The 16,608-nt window shown below is 40.1% G+C and overlaps 2 protein-coding genes across 15 annotated transcripts in view; both read left to right on the top strand.

The window, feature by feature from the left end:
• Positions 1 to 16,608, top strand: part of LOC120770954 (serine/threonine-protein kinase N) — a 64,916-nt gene that overhangs the window by 39,538 nt on the left and 8,770 nt on the right. For 7 of the 11 annotated variants that reach the window (XM_040098675.1, XM_040098674.1, XM_040098673.1 and 4 more), the window contains 2 exons: positions 11,418 to 12,758; positions 15,117 to 15,845. In XM_040098675.1, the coding sequence (XP_039954609.1) occupies positions 11,418 to 12,758; positions 15,117 to 15,845 (2,070 nt within the window). The remainder of the gene's footprint in view (positions 1 to 11,417; positions 12,759 to 15,116; positions 15,846 to 16,608) is intronic. The other 4 variants (XM_040098679.1, XM_040098677.1, XM_040098678.1 and 1 more) reach the window with 2 other exon arrangements.
• LOC120770956 (nuclear pore complex protein DDB_G0274915) lies at positions 3,297 to 10,808 on the top strand. Of its 4 annotated transcripts, none has more exons than XM_040098683.1 (5): positions 3,297 to 3,354; positions 6,064 to 6,732; positions 6,796 to 7,251; positions 8,056 to 8,373; positions 8,668 to 10,808. In XM_040098683.1, the coding sequence occupies exons 2-5, from the start codon at positions 6,313 to 6,315 to the stop codon at positions 10,408 to 10,410; spliced, it is 2,937 nt and encodes a 978-aa protein (XP_039954617.1). In that variant the 5' UTR covers positions 3,297 to 3,354; positions 6,064 to 6,312; the 3' UTR covers positions 10,411 to 10,808. The 4 variants fall into 4 exon arrangements, with proteins under 4 accessions (XP_039954617.1, XP_039954618.1, XP_039954616.1 ...); XM_040098684.1 differs by having other exon boundaries at positions 3,299 to 3,354; positions 6,144 to 6,732; XM_040098682.1 differs by having other exon boundaries at positions 3,344 to 3,354; positions 5,924 to 6,732.

Here is a 16,608-nt window from a genome sequence, read left to right as displayed (position 1 = left end):
ATTACAAAGTACAAAAACTTTGGAATTTTGCATTTTTTTAAATTATAACTTAAAATATGGACGAAAATTCATTCCGGGTATTGTTTATAATTAAAGTCTCTGTTGGTGGAATGTTTTCGCAGAAAATAAGAGAATAAATTTTCGCCTTATTTTCCTCATTGCAATGAGATGATTCTAATGAGAGTGTGATTCATAATCATAGTATTTTGTAAAAGTAATTCCATTTGCAAAAAACATAAAAGAAAATAAACCCCGAATCTATATTTCACTCTGCTCTCCGTAGTTGGCACCGAGCAAGAATTGGGCTAATTGCTCTGCTCCATTTTAATCGCGCACATTTTCGTGCGATCGCCAAAGATTGCACGTCACTCGAGAGTAGATCATGTCGTCCGCCGCAGCACACGAACCTTGGCTATTTATCTCGTGGATTTGCTACGTTGGGGAAGACGCATAAATTATGCACACGCCTTTGTGTGTGTTCCAACATATTCGCATCGCTTGGCTTTATTTTCCTCACTACTATTTATATATTTCGGCCAATTGACGATTTCTTTCAAAAAGAGAGAAAAACTAGTAGAGCAATGGAAGAAAAACATTTTAAATACAAATATTGAGCTTCAAAATGATTATATGTATTTTTTGTATATATAATTATATACTTAATATGTGCAGAGGTATACATACGTATCAAATATTTGGCACTTGAATTCGACTCTGCCACACTAATTAGATGACGACAAATTGGCTATGCTTGCGGTACAACAGATAATCGCGCAGAATATCGGGTAGTTTTTGTATGTATTAGATGGATCAGTAGATCTTTTTAGGATATTAAGGGGCCTAAAAAATTTAAAATTTTGCGGATTAAAAAAAAACGACCTTTTTGAAATTTTCAGGGTGTAGTTATGCACAAAGAAAATTTTGAAAAAAAAAAAAAATAAATATTTTCGGAATAATGCGAGATCTCCGACTACGTTAAAAAAGACCTCTACCTTCTCCGTGGATCAAATCTAAAAATAAACAATTCTCGGTAAACCAAAAAAAAATCAAAATGGCGGCGTATTAAAAATAATTAAATTTTACCAAATGTTCATAATTTGGGACCTGCCAAAATCAGATTTTTCGCAAGATAAAAAGCCGATAGATATTCTGTATAATTATATAAAGCACAGATCATTCATTACTTACTATCTCTTTTAGCTGTTATAAACCAGACCCCTGATATAGTTTTAGAATTGATTGGAAGTAGCAAGCCTCGACAAAGATCGGAACGAATGCTAATGATCAATTTTTTTGTGAGGTATGATGGTTCTCACTTCGATAGGTGGCTGAGAGCACACATATAGCTCTATGCCAACTAAACGCTGCCTTGTGTGGCGCATTTGATTTGTCCTCTCTCGGTTGCGGTATCAATTGCAAGAGCTCGACTAATCTATTTATTAAATGTAGACGCATAAATATGCTTCTGTTTATGGCATCTGGCGAATCGTTCATTGATTTCTATTCCGCTAGATGTGAGGTATTCACCTTTCGTTACACGTTCACATTGGCAGTGTGGGTTTTGTAACACCTAGAACAGTTGTGGCACAGTTGCCCGTAATTGTATATAAGAAGGTGTGTTCGTGCACTTTACGTGTCGTGTTTATTGTTATGACCCACTGTGTTTAGCTTGTTATTTGTTGTAGGCTTTCTTTTAACTCCGTTCTATCGACCACATTGCGGTGGCGGTTACACGCCCTCTACAACCATTTGCCTGCACCAAGTGACCTACATACATACATATATATAATTAAGTGAGTGCACTTATGAGTTTATGTTTCAAGCAATTTGTTGTTTGTGTGAATAATGAGGCAAGCATTTTATTTTGCTCATAAAACTTAAGTAAAAGTTCTCTAGAGCTATTTACTAGCTCTTCGCAAGATGTACTGCTTTGTGCAGTTTTCATAGCCTCATTGAGTTTGCCGTGCCAATCACAGCAGTCCGGCTGTTAGTGGCTCTGAAAGATGCACTTTGATGCCGAGACTCCATGCTTCTTTGTTTTATTACCTTCGCATTGTAATAAAGCAGGCACTTGTGAACTTAGAACAACAACTTAAATTCACTTTGTGTAAATATATTAGAGAAGGCAATCATAGAAAGCTCCATATAAAAGTAGTGTAATCAATAAGATCTAAGAAAAGAGTAGCTGCACATAAGTAGTTTTCCAGCTGATAGAAGTGCCGTCGTTTTCGGATTATTGTCAATACTTTTAATGCTAAGTTAATAGTAAACAGAAAAATCATTTACTGACAGATTCGTCAGATTTTCTGAAAAGCTTTTTCAAACACTGTATGGTATGTGCTTGCTGAAAACCCAAACGTTTTGATTACCAAACCTTGTTTAGTAGCATTCTTTGACTTATAATAAGAGCTAATTAGATGCTTTTTCGTCTTGGAGCTTTTTGGCATAACGCAATCGCTAGCCACGTTGAACAAGATTCATTCAAGAACCAGTATCAACAACAACAATAACGTTAGCCTCGAAATCCAACGCAGAATAGCTCTTGTCAACAGGTGCTACTTCGGACTGAGTAGGCAATTGAGAAGTAAAGTCCTCTCTCGACGAACAAAAACCATAGCATGGACGATGACAACACTTGAAGGGTCGACGTTACGGGTTTTCTAGAGAAAGGTTCTGCGGAAGATTTATGGTCCTTTGCGCATTGGCCACGGCGAATATTGCATCCGATGGAACGATGAGCTGTATCCATCCGATGGAACGATTGACGTTCAACGAATTAAAAGACAGTGGCTACGCTGTCTAGATCATGTCGTCCGAATGGACGAAAACACTTCAGCTCTGAAAGTTTTCGACGCAGGGAAGCAGAGGAAGAGAAAGATCTCCACCGCGTTGGAAAGACCAGGTTAAGATTCTCCAATAGGCATTCAATCTTATAGGAGAAGTCAAAATAAAGCATTTTCCGGATAAAGGAACCGCTTCTAAATATATCTAATAATTATAAAAATGTGTATATTTATTAACATTGAGATACTTTAATTACCTTAATTTGTATTATCTCTTATTGTTCGCGTAGAAGAACATCTCTCACTAACGATCTACAAGCTAAACTCTCTATTTCCTTTTTTTCTATACTTATGGTCGCTCATATACGATTTTCCCATTCACATCTCACGAAAATGAGAAGAAAATTCCTAACAAACACAGATTTTCGCTAACCAGCCGCCTGTTTGACTTTTTTTCGCTTGTGAAGCCGATCGAGCGGACAGTTGGCTGGTTAGTTGTGTTCGTGCCGTGGTGTTGTTGAGAACGTTTTCATGTCCGTGCTGTGCGCCGTCTTGCGTGTTTATGCGTTTTGTGCGTAATGTTGTTGTTTAACATCTACCATATACATATATAAAAAAAATTTAAATAAAAATTCTCAACACAATAATACATAGCTTTGGGGAAAAAAGGAGCACCAAGCATCACATGCCAACGTAAAACTAATGCTGAAACGCCTTAGTAACCGTTACCGGCAGATACTTCAAAGAGAAATGCGAATAATCGAGTGTTTATTAAAGCTTTTATTATATATTTTTTACTGTGTGTATAAGAAAAGTGATCAATTCTCACGCTGAAGGCGTTTATTTAACATTAATATCTGCTCTTAATTATTTTGCTAAAAAGTTGATTCAAAGTTGCGCAATCAGCTGTGGTGTGCGCATTATATAGGCGATATGAACGTATCGTTGAAGTGATCTCCAAGGTGTGGAAGGGTTCTTTCGTTCTTATATAATGCATTAATACAAGTCTGTACAGGATGTGGCACCGTCATTTCCTACAACACGCTCAAGCTCTCGGTCGATCGCTTGCAAAGATGCCAGCTTTTATGAATTTACATGCGTTGTTGGCGATTTATTTTCGGTTGCGACCTCAAAAGTCTTCTTACCGCCCATCCACTGTGCCGCGAATTCGAAACATTTGCACCTGTAATGTAAATATGTAAATGTGCGCGGCATAAATGCAATGCCGTTGACTTGACTGCGCATAAAAGATATTTTTCGTCGACTATACTGGCTAATAAAAATGTTTCTTCGCCTTTTTATTTATACATATGTATGTATGTATGTAGGTGTAGCGTATGTGTGTGCCCATTTTGCTTGCCAGCGTCACAATGTGTCGGTCGAAAACTTAAAAATAAAAATCTTAAATTGTAATAAATTTATAAAAGAAAAGTATTTAAAAACGAGAGTGTTTTTTGCACCAAGAAGACATCGGCGAACGCCGTGTGTGCGTCTGTGGCAGCTGTCGGACGTTGTAAAATGTGTAAAGAATAAATAAATGCGTATTTTTAAACGCATTATTATAGATGCACAAACAAGAGTAGTTGGCAAATATTTGACGCACATATTCCGTGTAATTTAGGATGCGTGCTGCTTCTAGTTACTCATAAGTTGCGTGTAAAAATACACCAGTCTCATCTCAATAAATCTGTTATGTGGATGACGAGAGGCGCTTATCATGACTTTTTTTTATGATAATAAATGTTTTGCTCCACAAATTCAAAGGAACTTGATTTGCAATAGTTTTGTACTACATTACATACATAGAAGTGTGTCTAACGACTGAACTGAACAATTTTTCCTTGCGTTTAAATCCAATTCACTCTTTTAAAATCCAGTGATCGTCTCAATGCGCTGCCATCTTTAATGCGTGTAGTTTCTGCATTAAAATTTGGAGCCTCTTCTAGTTCACCGTATTGGAAACTTAACTTAAGGACACATTTTAATTGTCTTTTTCATAATCATAACGGGGTTTTCAATAAAAGCGCTACAGATTTTTTTTTTTTAATAAAACAAAAAACGGTTTGGAATGTCAATGAAATGTTTTATTCTTGTGAAAGTACATTCGATGTCATTATGTATGGAACTCGATTTTTTTGATTGGCCCCCACGGACACGGAAGTTCAGACGCTGAACCCAATTTTCGACGGTTCGATATTCGTACGAAGTTCATGAATCGTCGCTGGCTTGTTGGCATGGATCATAGATCTATGGCGGTCAATTAAGCGAGCCATTGCGTGAGATAACACGTTCACCGAACTGAGTTTTCAATAAATCGATTGTGACTTTCACTGTTTGGCTTGTCGTGCCGTCCGTAATTTTTTCGGGATGCAATGGTGACTCATGAAGTACATGTGGATTGCTGCCTGACCAAAAACATATATTTTGCTCATGACGAAGCCATTCATCCAGAAATGAGTCTCATCCCTGACGATGATTTTTCGATGAAAATCTGGATCATTTCCAAGTTTTTGCTTAGCCCAATTCCCGAACATACGACAATTCAGGTGGTCAAGCGGCTTCAGTTTTTGCGTCAATTTGATCTTGTAAAGATGTAGGCCAAGAACTTTCCAACGCTTGAGAACGACGTATGAGAGACTGAGTTGGGTCCTCCTCAATTGATGCGCTTGCGGCAGCAATATTCTCGACACTACGGGCACTTCTTTGTCTCACTGGCACGGGAGCATTTTGTACTATGCCTGTGAATTGAAATTTTTTCACTAGACGCTCAATTGATTTGAGCAAGTTTGATTTGACAGGATGATTATGACGACCATAAATTGATCGTAGCGCTCTTAAAGTTGAGGCCACGGACTCTCGAAATTCGGTAGAAAATTTTAATAATTTCGACTCGTTGTTGGATCGTATATCTTTCCAAGATGAAATGACAAAACCGTATTGAAGAGAAATGTCAAAAGAGCGGGAAAAAATATGGCTTGCTGTCCCTATCGGTCTCCTTTTGTAGCGTCACTATTGGATAATCCGTTATTTAATTTTTGGAATTTTGGAATATTTTTTTTTGCTTCAAAAAGTACCAACCGATAAATACAAAGTTGATACCTAGTTGATCCATAATGAATCTTTGAAAAATTACTTTTTAGTCACTATCATAACAGCGGTAAATTACCTCTTTAAAGCAAACGGAGTTTATTACGAAAAATGAGGAACTGTTAAAAAATTAATTGTTTTGTTGGTATTTTACCAGTAAAAATACATGAAAATTTGTATAGTAAATTTTTAGGATCTCAAATCAAAAATCTGTAATATAACCATATATCCTTTTATGAATGTGAATAAATGTGTTTCCGAAACGGCTTTAAGAAACCTTTGAAACAACGACAAAATTCGTGAGTGAACGTGAATCAATGTTATTCAAACGAAATTTGAAAATAGTGAAAGTAGAAGTCAAATGCTGACTGAAATAACGGACAAAGTTCAATATACAAATGTGTGATAGCCGTGGATCACTTGTGATTTTCCTCCCGCAATTATGAGTGATACCGGTGATCGTGATCCGCCGGGTAAAACACCACCCGAAACAGCTAGCAACGGTAAACCACAAAGTGGTGAAACGCAAGACTCGTCTCGACAATATCAACGGCGGCCGCAAGCCGCAGTTAATCCTCCTGCTGCGACTGTATTGCCACCGCAACCGCACGAGCTGACCGCCGAGTGGACGGTTCGTGCGCAGCTAACATTCGCTCGAGCCGGCGAAAAAGTGCAGCGCGAATTCAGCTCAAACGATCCAGTGAATCCTGTCCGTGTGGTGTACAAATGGTCTGCATTTGATTCGCCACTGCCGCCGGACGATGATGCCGACGCTGACCTGTTAGACGATTCTTCGTCTTCAACTTTGCACAAGCGAAACTCATTCGCCAGTCGTGGATCACGCCAATCTACACCGCTAAAGGTGAGCCACACACGCACATCCACGCATACAAACACAAATACATAAAAACTTTTGTACTCATAGACCGTACAACACACCCGTCGTTGGCAGCAGCAGCCGCACGAAAGCTTCCGGTCGACCACTTCATCAACCAATGCCGACCTAGGTGGAGGCGATTCGGCATTCAGCGGCTCCAATACTTCTAAACAACGCCAACGACCCTACCAACGGCAAACTCCAACCGCAGGCGCCAGTGGTCCGAATACCGAAATGGGCGCTATTTACGGTACGCGCTGCCGCAGTACGTGCAACATTGTCGTCTCGGCCGTTGCGGACTTTCTGCCCACAAATCATGCAGCTAGCGAAGGCGCGACGTCCACACAAACAACGACAAATGAAGACTTCATGATGAGCAGTGGGTCCGGATTAGGAGGCGCGACGACACATGTCAAAGCATCAGCGACGGACTTCATTCCGGAAGAGGAGGCTGATCCGTTTGTATTCAATACAACGGCGTCGTACACTGTTTTACCTCAAGCGGTAATAGTCAATTAGGAACGAAATTAAATAAATGAGAATACAAGCAAAGGCATCCAAAGAGTCGGGGCGGATGTATGTATGTATGTATATGTAAACTTGTGAAATCATAAACACATTCGACGTATTCTGTGATTTCCAAATATTTGAGCTGCGGAAGATTTCAGTGGTTCAACAAATCAGTGGGCGGGCGGCAAACGGGCCTTTTTCTACATCCATCCATTGTTGTGCTTCAACGCCAACACGCGTCCGTATGTGCATATTTTGCGTGTAATCCGTTTTAATCTCCACGCTGTCTAAGCGAATCCCACAGTCCCGCTGATCGACACTTACCACCCCGCTCCTCGTCTAATTAATTACGCGCTTATTGCGCGCAAGCAACCACTTGAAGGCAATGAATGTTTATTGGACTTTGTTTTTGTGGCTCTTTTTCGGTATTTTTCCTCTTATAATTTTCGCAGTGCTATTTTTACTCTTCGCCTCATCGGCAAAAAGTGCCAAACAAAACAGAAATGGCTCGTTGATTCGATGATGACTTTGTACTCACGTTGGGAGTTCATTCGCATTTGGCACAAAAGCCAAACTAAAAACTAAAATGTATCCAATAGATTTTTATGGATCGATTTGATTCTGTCCATGCAGTTAACAATCTGTTTCAATAGCACATTGAAAGTGTCTCATTGATTTTCTGTAAGCATTGATTAATTCTTTTATTCTCCGCCGACTCTGCGTGATGCCATACGTGTGCTTGTACCATACGATATACTTGTATGTATTGTATATGTTGTTGTTTTATGTTTGCATTAGTCCATCGATTCTACCATATCCACCGGCTCGAAAAGTTTCACCACAATTGGAAAAGTACTGGCTCTTCGTGACGCTTTCTCACAGACAAGTGATACGGAGACGAAATATTTTGAAGAGCGTGAACGTGAATACGAACGACGCCGGTATGCTAATAGCCGTAGTCCGATTGATCGTCGAATAAGGCAGCATCATCAGCATCAACAGAAGGAACAAAAGTCATATGAAAGTCGTCGTGCCACCACGGAAGGTTTACTCCTGTCGCCTAGCGGTCATTCTGGTGGCGGTGATTCCTACGTGGACGAGGCAAACTCATTTATGGTAAGTTCACTTCGATGATGGTTGGAAATTTGCGCGAGCTAATTGACCTTTTGACTTGGACCTTCCGTTAAATACATACAATATGAGCTTCAAATTTTTTTTTACTTCAGACACTTTTCGAAATATGTATATACATATATACATTTATGTATATAAATTCAAATACTTATCTCTTTCTAACAGCATTTGGCTAAAAAGATAACTTTTAGGAAGACAAGACTGTACGACAGACTTCTCCTCAAAAATATTACAAAAATAGTTACACCAATTTCTAACGGTATGCTTTTCGTATAGCCTTCGTTTTTAACTTCCCCATCGCATACGTTCAAATCTGCCTCTATGCCGCGTATACCAACAGTGCCAGAACAGACACGCTCCCAACAGGAGCAACAACAACAAACGCTTGCTTCTAAACAAAAGTCAAATTCAAGTGAACCACTGAAGAAACCGCGAACGGTACACATTGACGTCTACTGCACGGGTTCTGAAGATGAAGATGAGGAAGAGGAGGGAGCTGAAGGAGAAGATGAGGGCGATCATGCCGATGCCGAAGCATCCGCTAGTTCGAATGACGAAGATGAGAATGCAAGTAAACGTTATGAATTGGAATCAAATTCCACACCTCAAACCGTTTTTGACAACGAACAGCTGTTGCTGAAGCACAAGCGTATTACGGGTCAAATGCTTCCACGGCGTCTACAACAACCATCAACACGCGCCGATACCCAAACTACAAAAGCACCGAAAACGGAAGGCACAGGTGACTTGAGTATTGGACATGCCATAACCAAGTCCAGCACTGCTGAAGAGGTATCTGAGTCCAAGCAATTACTATTTCGAAAACACATTGGCGATCAACGTGCCGCCAAATTGGCAGTACTACGTCAAAAGTATATGCGTCAATCAAGTGATGATGCTATCAGCTCAAATTATCCCAACTCATCGCGTTCTACGGTGCGCGACGCCACGTGCAGTAGCATTGCCTCGAGCGTAGTCACCTCATCCCAAGCTGAATATCCCGACTCACCATGGAAGGAGACAGAGGATCCAGAAGAAATATACTCACTTGCAAAGTCGGACAGTTTTGAATATGAAAATACAACCGATCGGTTGCGCATAAAGCAGATGGAGCGGTTTTGGTCGCGTACATCCTCTATGGACGAGCCAACCGGTCAACGTCAAATGTTATCAGGCTCTCCAGTACGTGGTCATATGCAGGGAGCTTTCTTACAACCCATTTCGGAAGTTAGCTCACAACGAAACTCACCTTTTAAGACGCCCCTCACACGCTATGACACTTTGCCTTCCGAACCTGAAATCTTTTCGGAAGCATCTGACACTTACTACACATATCCTGGTGCAACTGCAACAACCACTACACTGCATTCTTCGCCGGCATACCTGCAGCAAACATCACACTTTCCACGCAATCGTCCCGGGTTTTTGCAGTTTTTCGGCCCATCTACCTCACCGAATCAACAACAGCAAACACATGTTTCGTCCCAGTTGCCAAACACTGCACGCGAGGTGACTTCACCATCGCACGCTCAATTGCTGTACACAGGTTATCAACCGTACTTACAGCGTTGGAAGAGCGAGACGCGTGATAATCTGTCGACACACGACACCTCGTCGCCTGCAGATCACAGTAGCTGCGCTGGATCACCGCCGCTAACTTCACGACAAATTTCGCCAGCATTTCAAAGAAGTGGCAGTGAGGCGCCGCCAACCACATCTTCAGCGGCGACATTCCATCAGTCGCCAATAACTGCGCGACGTTTCGAAATGAAACACGAAAGCTCTGCAATAAGCGAAGCTTCTACAACCCACTCCGGCTACACACCCGAGCACTTGTTAAAGGCGAAGAAATTTGGCACTGTAGTAAGTGCAGCGCGTAAACCGGGTCATCATGTGGGACCAACAAAAAACCCGAGTTGTGCTTGTGAGAGCTGCCAGCGTTGGCTTGCCGAACGTTTTCAGGTACGCGGACGTGCTTTCTCTTTGGGAGAGCGCCCTATACTACGGCGTCCCACTTGAGGGACTGGATGTCATAAAAAGAATGAATCCTCACTGCCATATATTAAATTAAGGTTTAATCATAACTGAACTTCAAACCCAATATTAAATTGCATTTATGTGACATAAATGAATAAAGAAAACGTAACGATTAGGTCTGGATGTAATGCTGATTATCTCGTAAACTAGTTAAGCAGCTTTCAAACACATTTCAACCTCAATACATACCAAAATGAACTTTCATTGAATCCGAAATACTAAATACTCATTTATGTACCGATTGTTTGTACCTTTAACTTAAAGAGATTTAAGTGAATAACTAATATTTGTCTAAATGTTAAGAATAAAATGGAGAGACTTATTAAAGTTTAAACAAAATGTTCCTCAATTTCCCAGCTGAATTGTAAAAGTACCAAATAAAATCCAAATTCTTTATATAAGATAACTCTTGTACTTTTTTTTGGAATTACTCAGTAGCTTGCAGATCCAGATATAAGCCAAAATCTGCGTAAAATTTCCAAAAAATTTAAAACATAACTATCTGAATTGGCTCTTTTGTGGTCCTTCCGAAAGACCGTTTTCATCAAGATTTTGAGGACGACAATCTTCGATCCAATGAGTACTGCACAGGGATGATGCTGTCATCATTGATGAGCGATACTTTTTTTTTTGAGAATTGAGGTTTATTTTCTTGATCTCTATACTGTGAGGATCACCCACGCACATACATACATACATCTTCATAAAGGTCAGATGAAGTTTCGCGAGGTAAGTATTCAAATAAATCAATGTTCATTCAGAGCCATTGTTTTAAAATAGATTTATTTATTCTAATTTCAAACCAAGTCTTGCTCAACAGTTTTAATTACATGTCCTCGGCATTTTAAGGTTTGAATATACAATATAACAAGGTAAACCAATCCAAAAACCTACATTTTTTTACTTATTCACTTAAATTTTATTAAAAAATTATACCAACTGATATGCGATTCATAACTAATTATTGTCATTCTGCACTCCACTAACAGGCAAATATAAGCCTTAGTGAGTCTTCACGCAAGCTGGATCTCCTAAGGCACTCGCTTGACTTGCGACGTCTGGAATTGCCCGTGGATTCACCGGCCGCACACCAACTAAAATCGGAGCTGCAGTCGGTACAGCAGGCATCGTCGCCAATTCCAGTCACCTACACGTCTCTGCAACCCTTTCACGGCGGTCTGTTGGGCGGAAAACCATACCAACAGGTCTCCTCACTCGGCCGTTGCGCCAGCGTATCCGGTAAACTGGAAGTGCGTCTGATGGGGTGCCAAGATTTACTCGAAGACGTACCTGGACGTTCGCGACGCGATAAAGATAACAATTCCAGTCCGGGTGATTTGCGCAGCTTTGTTAAGGGTGTAACGTCCCGCAGCAGTTCGAAAAGTTATTCAGTCAAGGATGAGACATCGTCTGAAATAATGGCAGTCATAAAGCTAGATAATATAACAGTGGCGCAGACATCTTGGAAGCCTTGCTCGCAACAGGCTTGGGATCAGCGCTTCTCCATCGATCTAGACCGTTCCCGTGAACTGGAAATTGGCGTTTACTGGCACGACTGGCGATCCTTGTGCGCTGTGAAATTCTTGCGTTTAGAAGAGTTCATCGACGATGTGCGACATGGTATGGCATTGCAATTGGAGCCGCAAGGTCTGCTCTTTGCCGAAATTAAATTCCTCAATCCGATGATATCGCAAAAACCGAAGTTGCGTCGCCAGCGTATGATATTCAATAAACAACAAGTGAAGAATATACCACGTGCAAAGCAAATGAACATCAATGTGGCCACATGGGGTCGTTTGCTGAAACGTAATACACCCTCCAGCTCGCACCTCGCCACCGAAGGCACAACACGCGGTAATTCACGCGACAGCGAATCGCCCATTTCACGTTCACCATCGTCCGGCACCATCGATGCCGAACCCGAACCGTATTCACCCGGCCAGCAGGCACGTAATTTAGAATATGATCCTGATGCGGGTCTGCACGATCACGTCGAAACACCTGGTGAATGCCCTGACCCCGAAGTGAGTGGTCTGAGTGGCATGCGACCACTTTCGATGCAGGGCATTGCAGTGCTGCCACCGGAAGTGCCTTCACAAACTACACAATCTTCTACACCACAACAACAACAGCAGCAGCAGCAACATCATTTGTCTACGAAAAACAATAACTTGCATTTGCAGATCGCCGGGAAGCATGGCTCAATGACGACTGCTGAAGTTGTCGGCGGCATGCCACTGGGCTCGAGACCCACTTCGAAATTGCCAACACCCACGCAGACGCAGCCGCCACCCATTCCGACCACGGCGCCACCTAAACTCGATCCAGAGGTAAGTGATAACACGCAAACAACAATAAAAATAAATGCTTCACTCATAGAAAACATTATAGATTGTATGAAGAAAGCTTCAAGCAGGATTTTATTTACTGTTGTGGTTATTAATTTGTAATTTTTGTTTAGTACGCGTTGTATATTATTATATAAATTGCTCGGTTCCGTTATACATATATACTATTAGCTTGTTGAGTAACTATGTGATATTTTGCCGTTTTAAGTGGAATTGGTGTTTGTTGTTGCTCTTGTATTAGGCTATTGTAAATATCTAGTTGTATTGAAGCCAGTAAATGTAACGGTGTTGGAATATTGTTGAAGCAACATTATTATTTTTTAACCATTTAACAAAATTGATCACTTTTAGGTCGAAATTAATACATTTCTTAAAAATTAATATGTAGACTTTTGGCTAAAAACTTTTTGAGGTTAGGTACCTTTCTTTTAAAGTTTTTAATTTTGAAATTAGCATCGAGACGAGCAACTTTGTCTTAAGAACTGTAGATAAAACTCAATACTAAATTTTACGTTAGACTCTCGAATTCAAAACGGGGCAATGGCGATTTAACAGACGCTGGCGGTAGCTCTTAGTTGCATGTCTCATACATGATTGTGTCATATTTTTCATGACAACTTCGTGGAGTACTTACTAGTAATCATGGTTAAACTATGGAAGGTTGTGTACTAAAGAAAATTGTTGTGTTTAACGAAGATAAAATATGTCTACGAGCTGTCTCTGGTCCAAATGAGGAAACAAGGGCAGCCTTTTAAGAAATCGTGCTGCGAATCTTCTTTAATTTTTTACGATTTGCTTAGACCTAAGAGCCCCTTAAAGTAGCGTAGGTCGGCGTTCAGTAGGTTGAGTTAAAATAAAGCCTGATGACTACCAGTTTTCATTCATAGTACATAGAATATAAATTGATCTCCAATACTGAGACTGCTGTATCAGCAAAGAGACCTAACTTAAAGTTTGTGGTTGGAACCTTATTTCGTCACTTTTTATTCCCAATTTATATACAATTTTATTAAATTTGGCAAACACTTTGTTATACTCATTCAAACTGAATGATCAAAATCAAGTCCTTACCCTTGTGACAAAAAAGTACCCGGACATATTTATTTATTTTATCCTCTTGAAAGTAATCTCCCACCAGATGTAATACACTTATGCCAACGATTTTTCCAGTCCTCGATTTTTCATGAGCACTTTTTGGGATGACCTTGATAGTATTTTGATCTATCTCTTCGATTGACTGAAAACGGGTTCCATTCCGATGATTGTTGACTTGTTTGCATGTCAAACTCATAAACCAATGTCTCATCGACAATTATAATGCTCTCCACGAATGTCGAATCGGAATGCGCACGATCAAGCATGTCCAAAGAGACCTGTTTATGGTACTATTTTTGAAAAAAAATTCAGCTTTATTGGGACGACTCGAACAAGGACGCGTTTCATACCCACAACATCCACCAACATCATTCGAAAGGACTCGCGCTCAAGCTCTCTTGACATCTCTCTAACACTTACCTGACGATTTTCAAGCACCATATTCTTCACTTATTTACTATTTTCATCAGTTGATGAGGTCGAAGGTCGTCCAGCAGGCTTGTGTTTTGAATCACCGTAAGCCTATTCCAACATTCGCATCGATTTCGCCTACGAAATTCGGTTAGAAATAAGAAATTGGAGACAAATGCTTTGTTCGATATTTTTATCCATTGTAAAAATCGCATCGCGCTAATGAGGTGTACCGATTTATACAGATTGCTGTAAGGTAACGCAAGAATTTCTGAAAAAATTGCAGATCGGACTGTTATAGCATATGGGTGTCATATAAACTGACCGGTAAAATCATGGTCTTCTGTGGAAAATGTTTTATTTGTGAAGGTTATTTCAGCTTCGGTGCAACCGCAGTTAACGTTTTTACCAAAAGTCCATTATTTTATATAAAAATTAACCGTCAAAGACGCAATCAAAAGAGGTCCGAATTTAATATGATTGAGACCACTATATGAAAAATGTTTTCATCAAGAACCATCAATAGTTTAACCATGACTGCTAAGAGCTTCGACTTTCATTTACTGTATATGTACATATTTGTAAATATATTTTTGTGAAATGAAATCTACGAATATTATTGAATGCAATATATACATATATATTATATATATTTATATACTTAAGCCTATATACTTTAGTTTATTACCTGTAAATCTAAGTTAGAGTTAAATACCCCATTGTCTCTTCGTTAGCGATCCCCGCCCTCTCATGCATTTCGTACGCATTCTAGTTTTGTGTCATTTTTTGTGTTTGCGAATATGTTTTCTTTTTTTTGTTGTTAATCGACGACAGTTACAGAGCGCATTGCGTGAATTCGATTTTCTCAATCAAATGGACTCGCAGCCCAATACATTGCAACGGCCGGTGCATCAATACAATCGACAACAGCAACAGCAACAACAGCATGCGCAACAGCAACCACCAACACTGCAACCGAAGCCCCAACAGCAGCCCATGCAGCAGCAGTACATTGCCTCGGCCGCCCAGCAAACACTCCAGCCATATCACACACCACTGCCCACACACCAGCCAATGCCGTTGCACCAGTACCAGCCACCGGCCGCTGGTGGTCAGGGTCGTCAACAGGGTTCAATGCCAACAACTCCCGAAGCCAACAGCCAATCGGTGGTGGCGCCGCATTTCGGTAATGCAGCAATGGCGAATAATAATAGTAAATACAATGTGCCGCATGTGGCACGCCAAACTAGTCAAAGTAGTTTCAGAAACCAGCAGCAGCAGCAGCAGCAGCAAAACTACAATAATAATAATAGCAATGCAAATGCGTCGGTCGGTGGCATGGCCAATATGTACCATCGTCCAGTATTGGCCATGCCGCCGGTGATATTGATGGGCGGCGAGTTGGGGGCCGGCAATATGACCAGCCCGATAATTGAGATGCCACCGTCACCAGCGCCGAGCGCATTGCCGATTGTGGAGTATCCCGATGACGATGAGTATGCGGCGCTCGATGTTGCGCCGACGAGTTACAGCATCGATGCCGGTGATCGTTTCTGTGTCGAGGTTAGGATTAATATAATTTTTGTGTTTTTTATGTTTCATTGTTTTCCTGCACATTTTCTGTTTGTTTTAATAGTTTACAGTTGTTTATGTTTGACGAGTTACATACATACATACATATACGTTATAGGCGAGGCTGTAAAGCCTGTTTGAAGTTGGTTTAACTTGTCCAGCATGCTATTTATACATTTTGGATGAAAATCTTTAACATTAAATTTAAAAAAACTCAGTTTCGGTTTATGCTGTTTTAAAAATCACTAAAAAGTCTAAAATTATTTTTTGCATTTTTTTTTTGGATTTATTAATTTTTTTCATTTGACTTGTGTTTAGAGTTTATTTTATTTTTATTATTTTCGTGAAAACTTTTAATATCGTCAATATTTTAAACACATGCAAGCTTGGAAAGTAACACAAATTTCCAATTTTATCACTCAATTTGTTTATATTTATTTTTTACTTGTAAATAATGTGAAACAGTCCACGGTTGTCCTTTGTTGTTTAACTGTAAATAACCTCACCCGAAAAGCCAGGCTAGAAATCCACATCCCTCACAGCAGTTTGTGATCATCTCTTAATCCCTCGTAACCACTTGTACTTAGCGTCCTAACTCCTTAAATGTTGCGTATAAATTGTTGAATTGTTGAATTTTTGAAATAACCTGCACATAGTTATGTAAGCATTGCATATAAATCACACGCCAGCGCTACCACACTCACACACTTAAGTTTTGAAATGCTATTAATAATATTATAATATATTAATATCT

The sequence above is a fragment of the Bactrocera tryoni genome, chromosome 3, assembly GCF_016617805.1.
Source record: "Bactrocera tryoni isolate S06 chromosome 3, CSIRO_BtryS06_freeze2, whole genome shotgun sequence".
NCBI classification, from domain to species: Eukaryota; Metazoa; Arthropoda; class Insecta; order Diptera; family Tephritidae; genus Bactrocera; species Bactrocera tryoni.
Note: the sequence above shows the minus strand (reverse complement) of the source record. Positions and strands in the feature narration are given on the sequence as shown.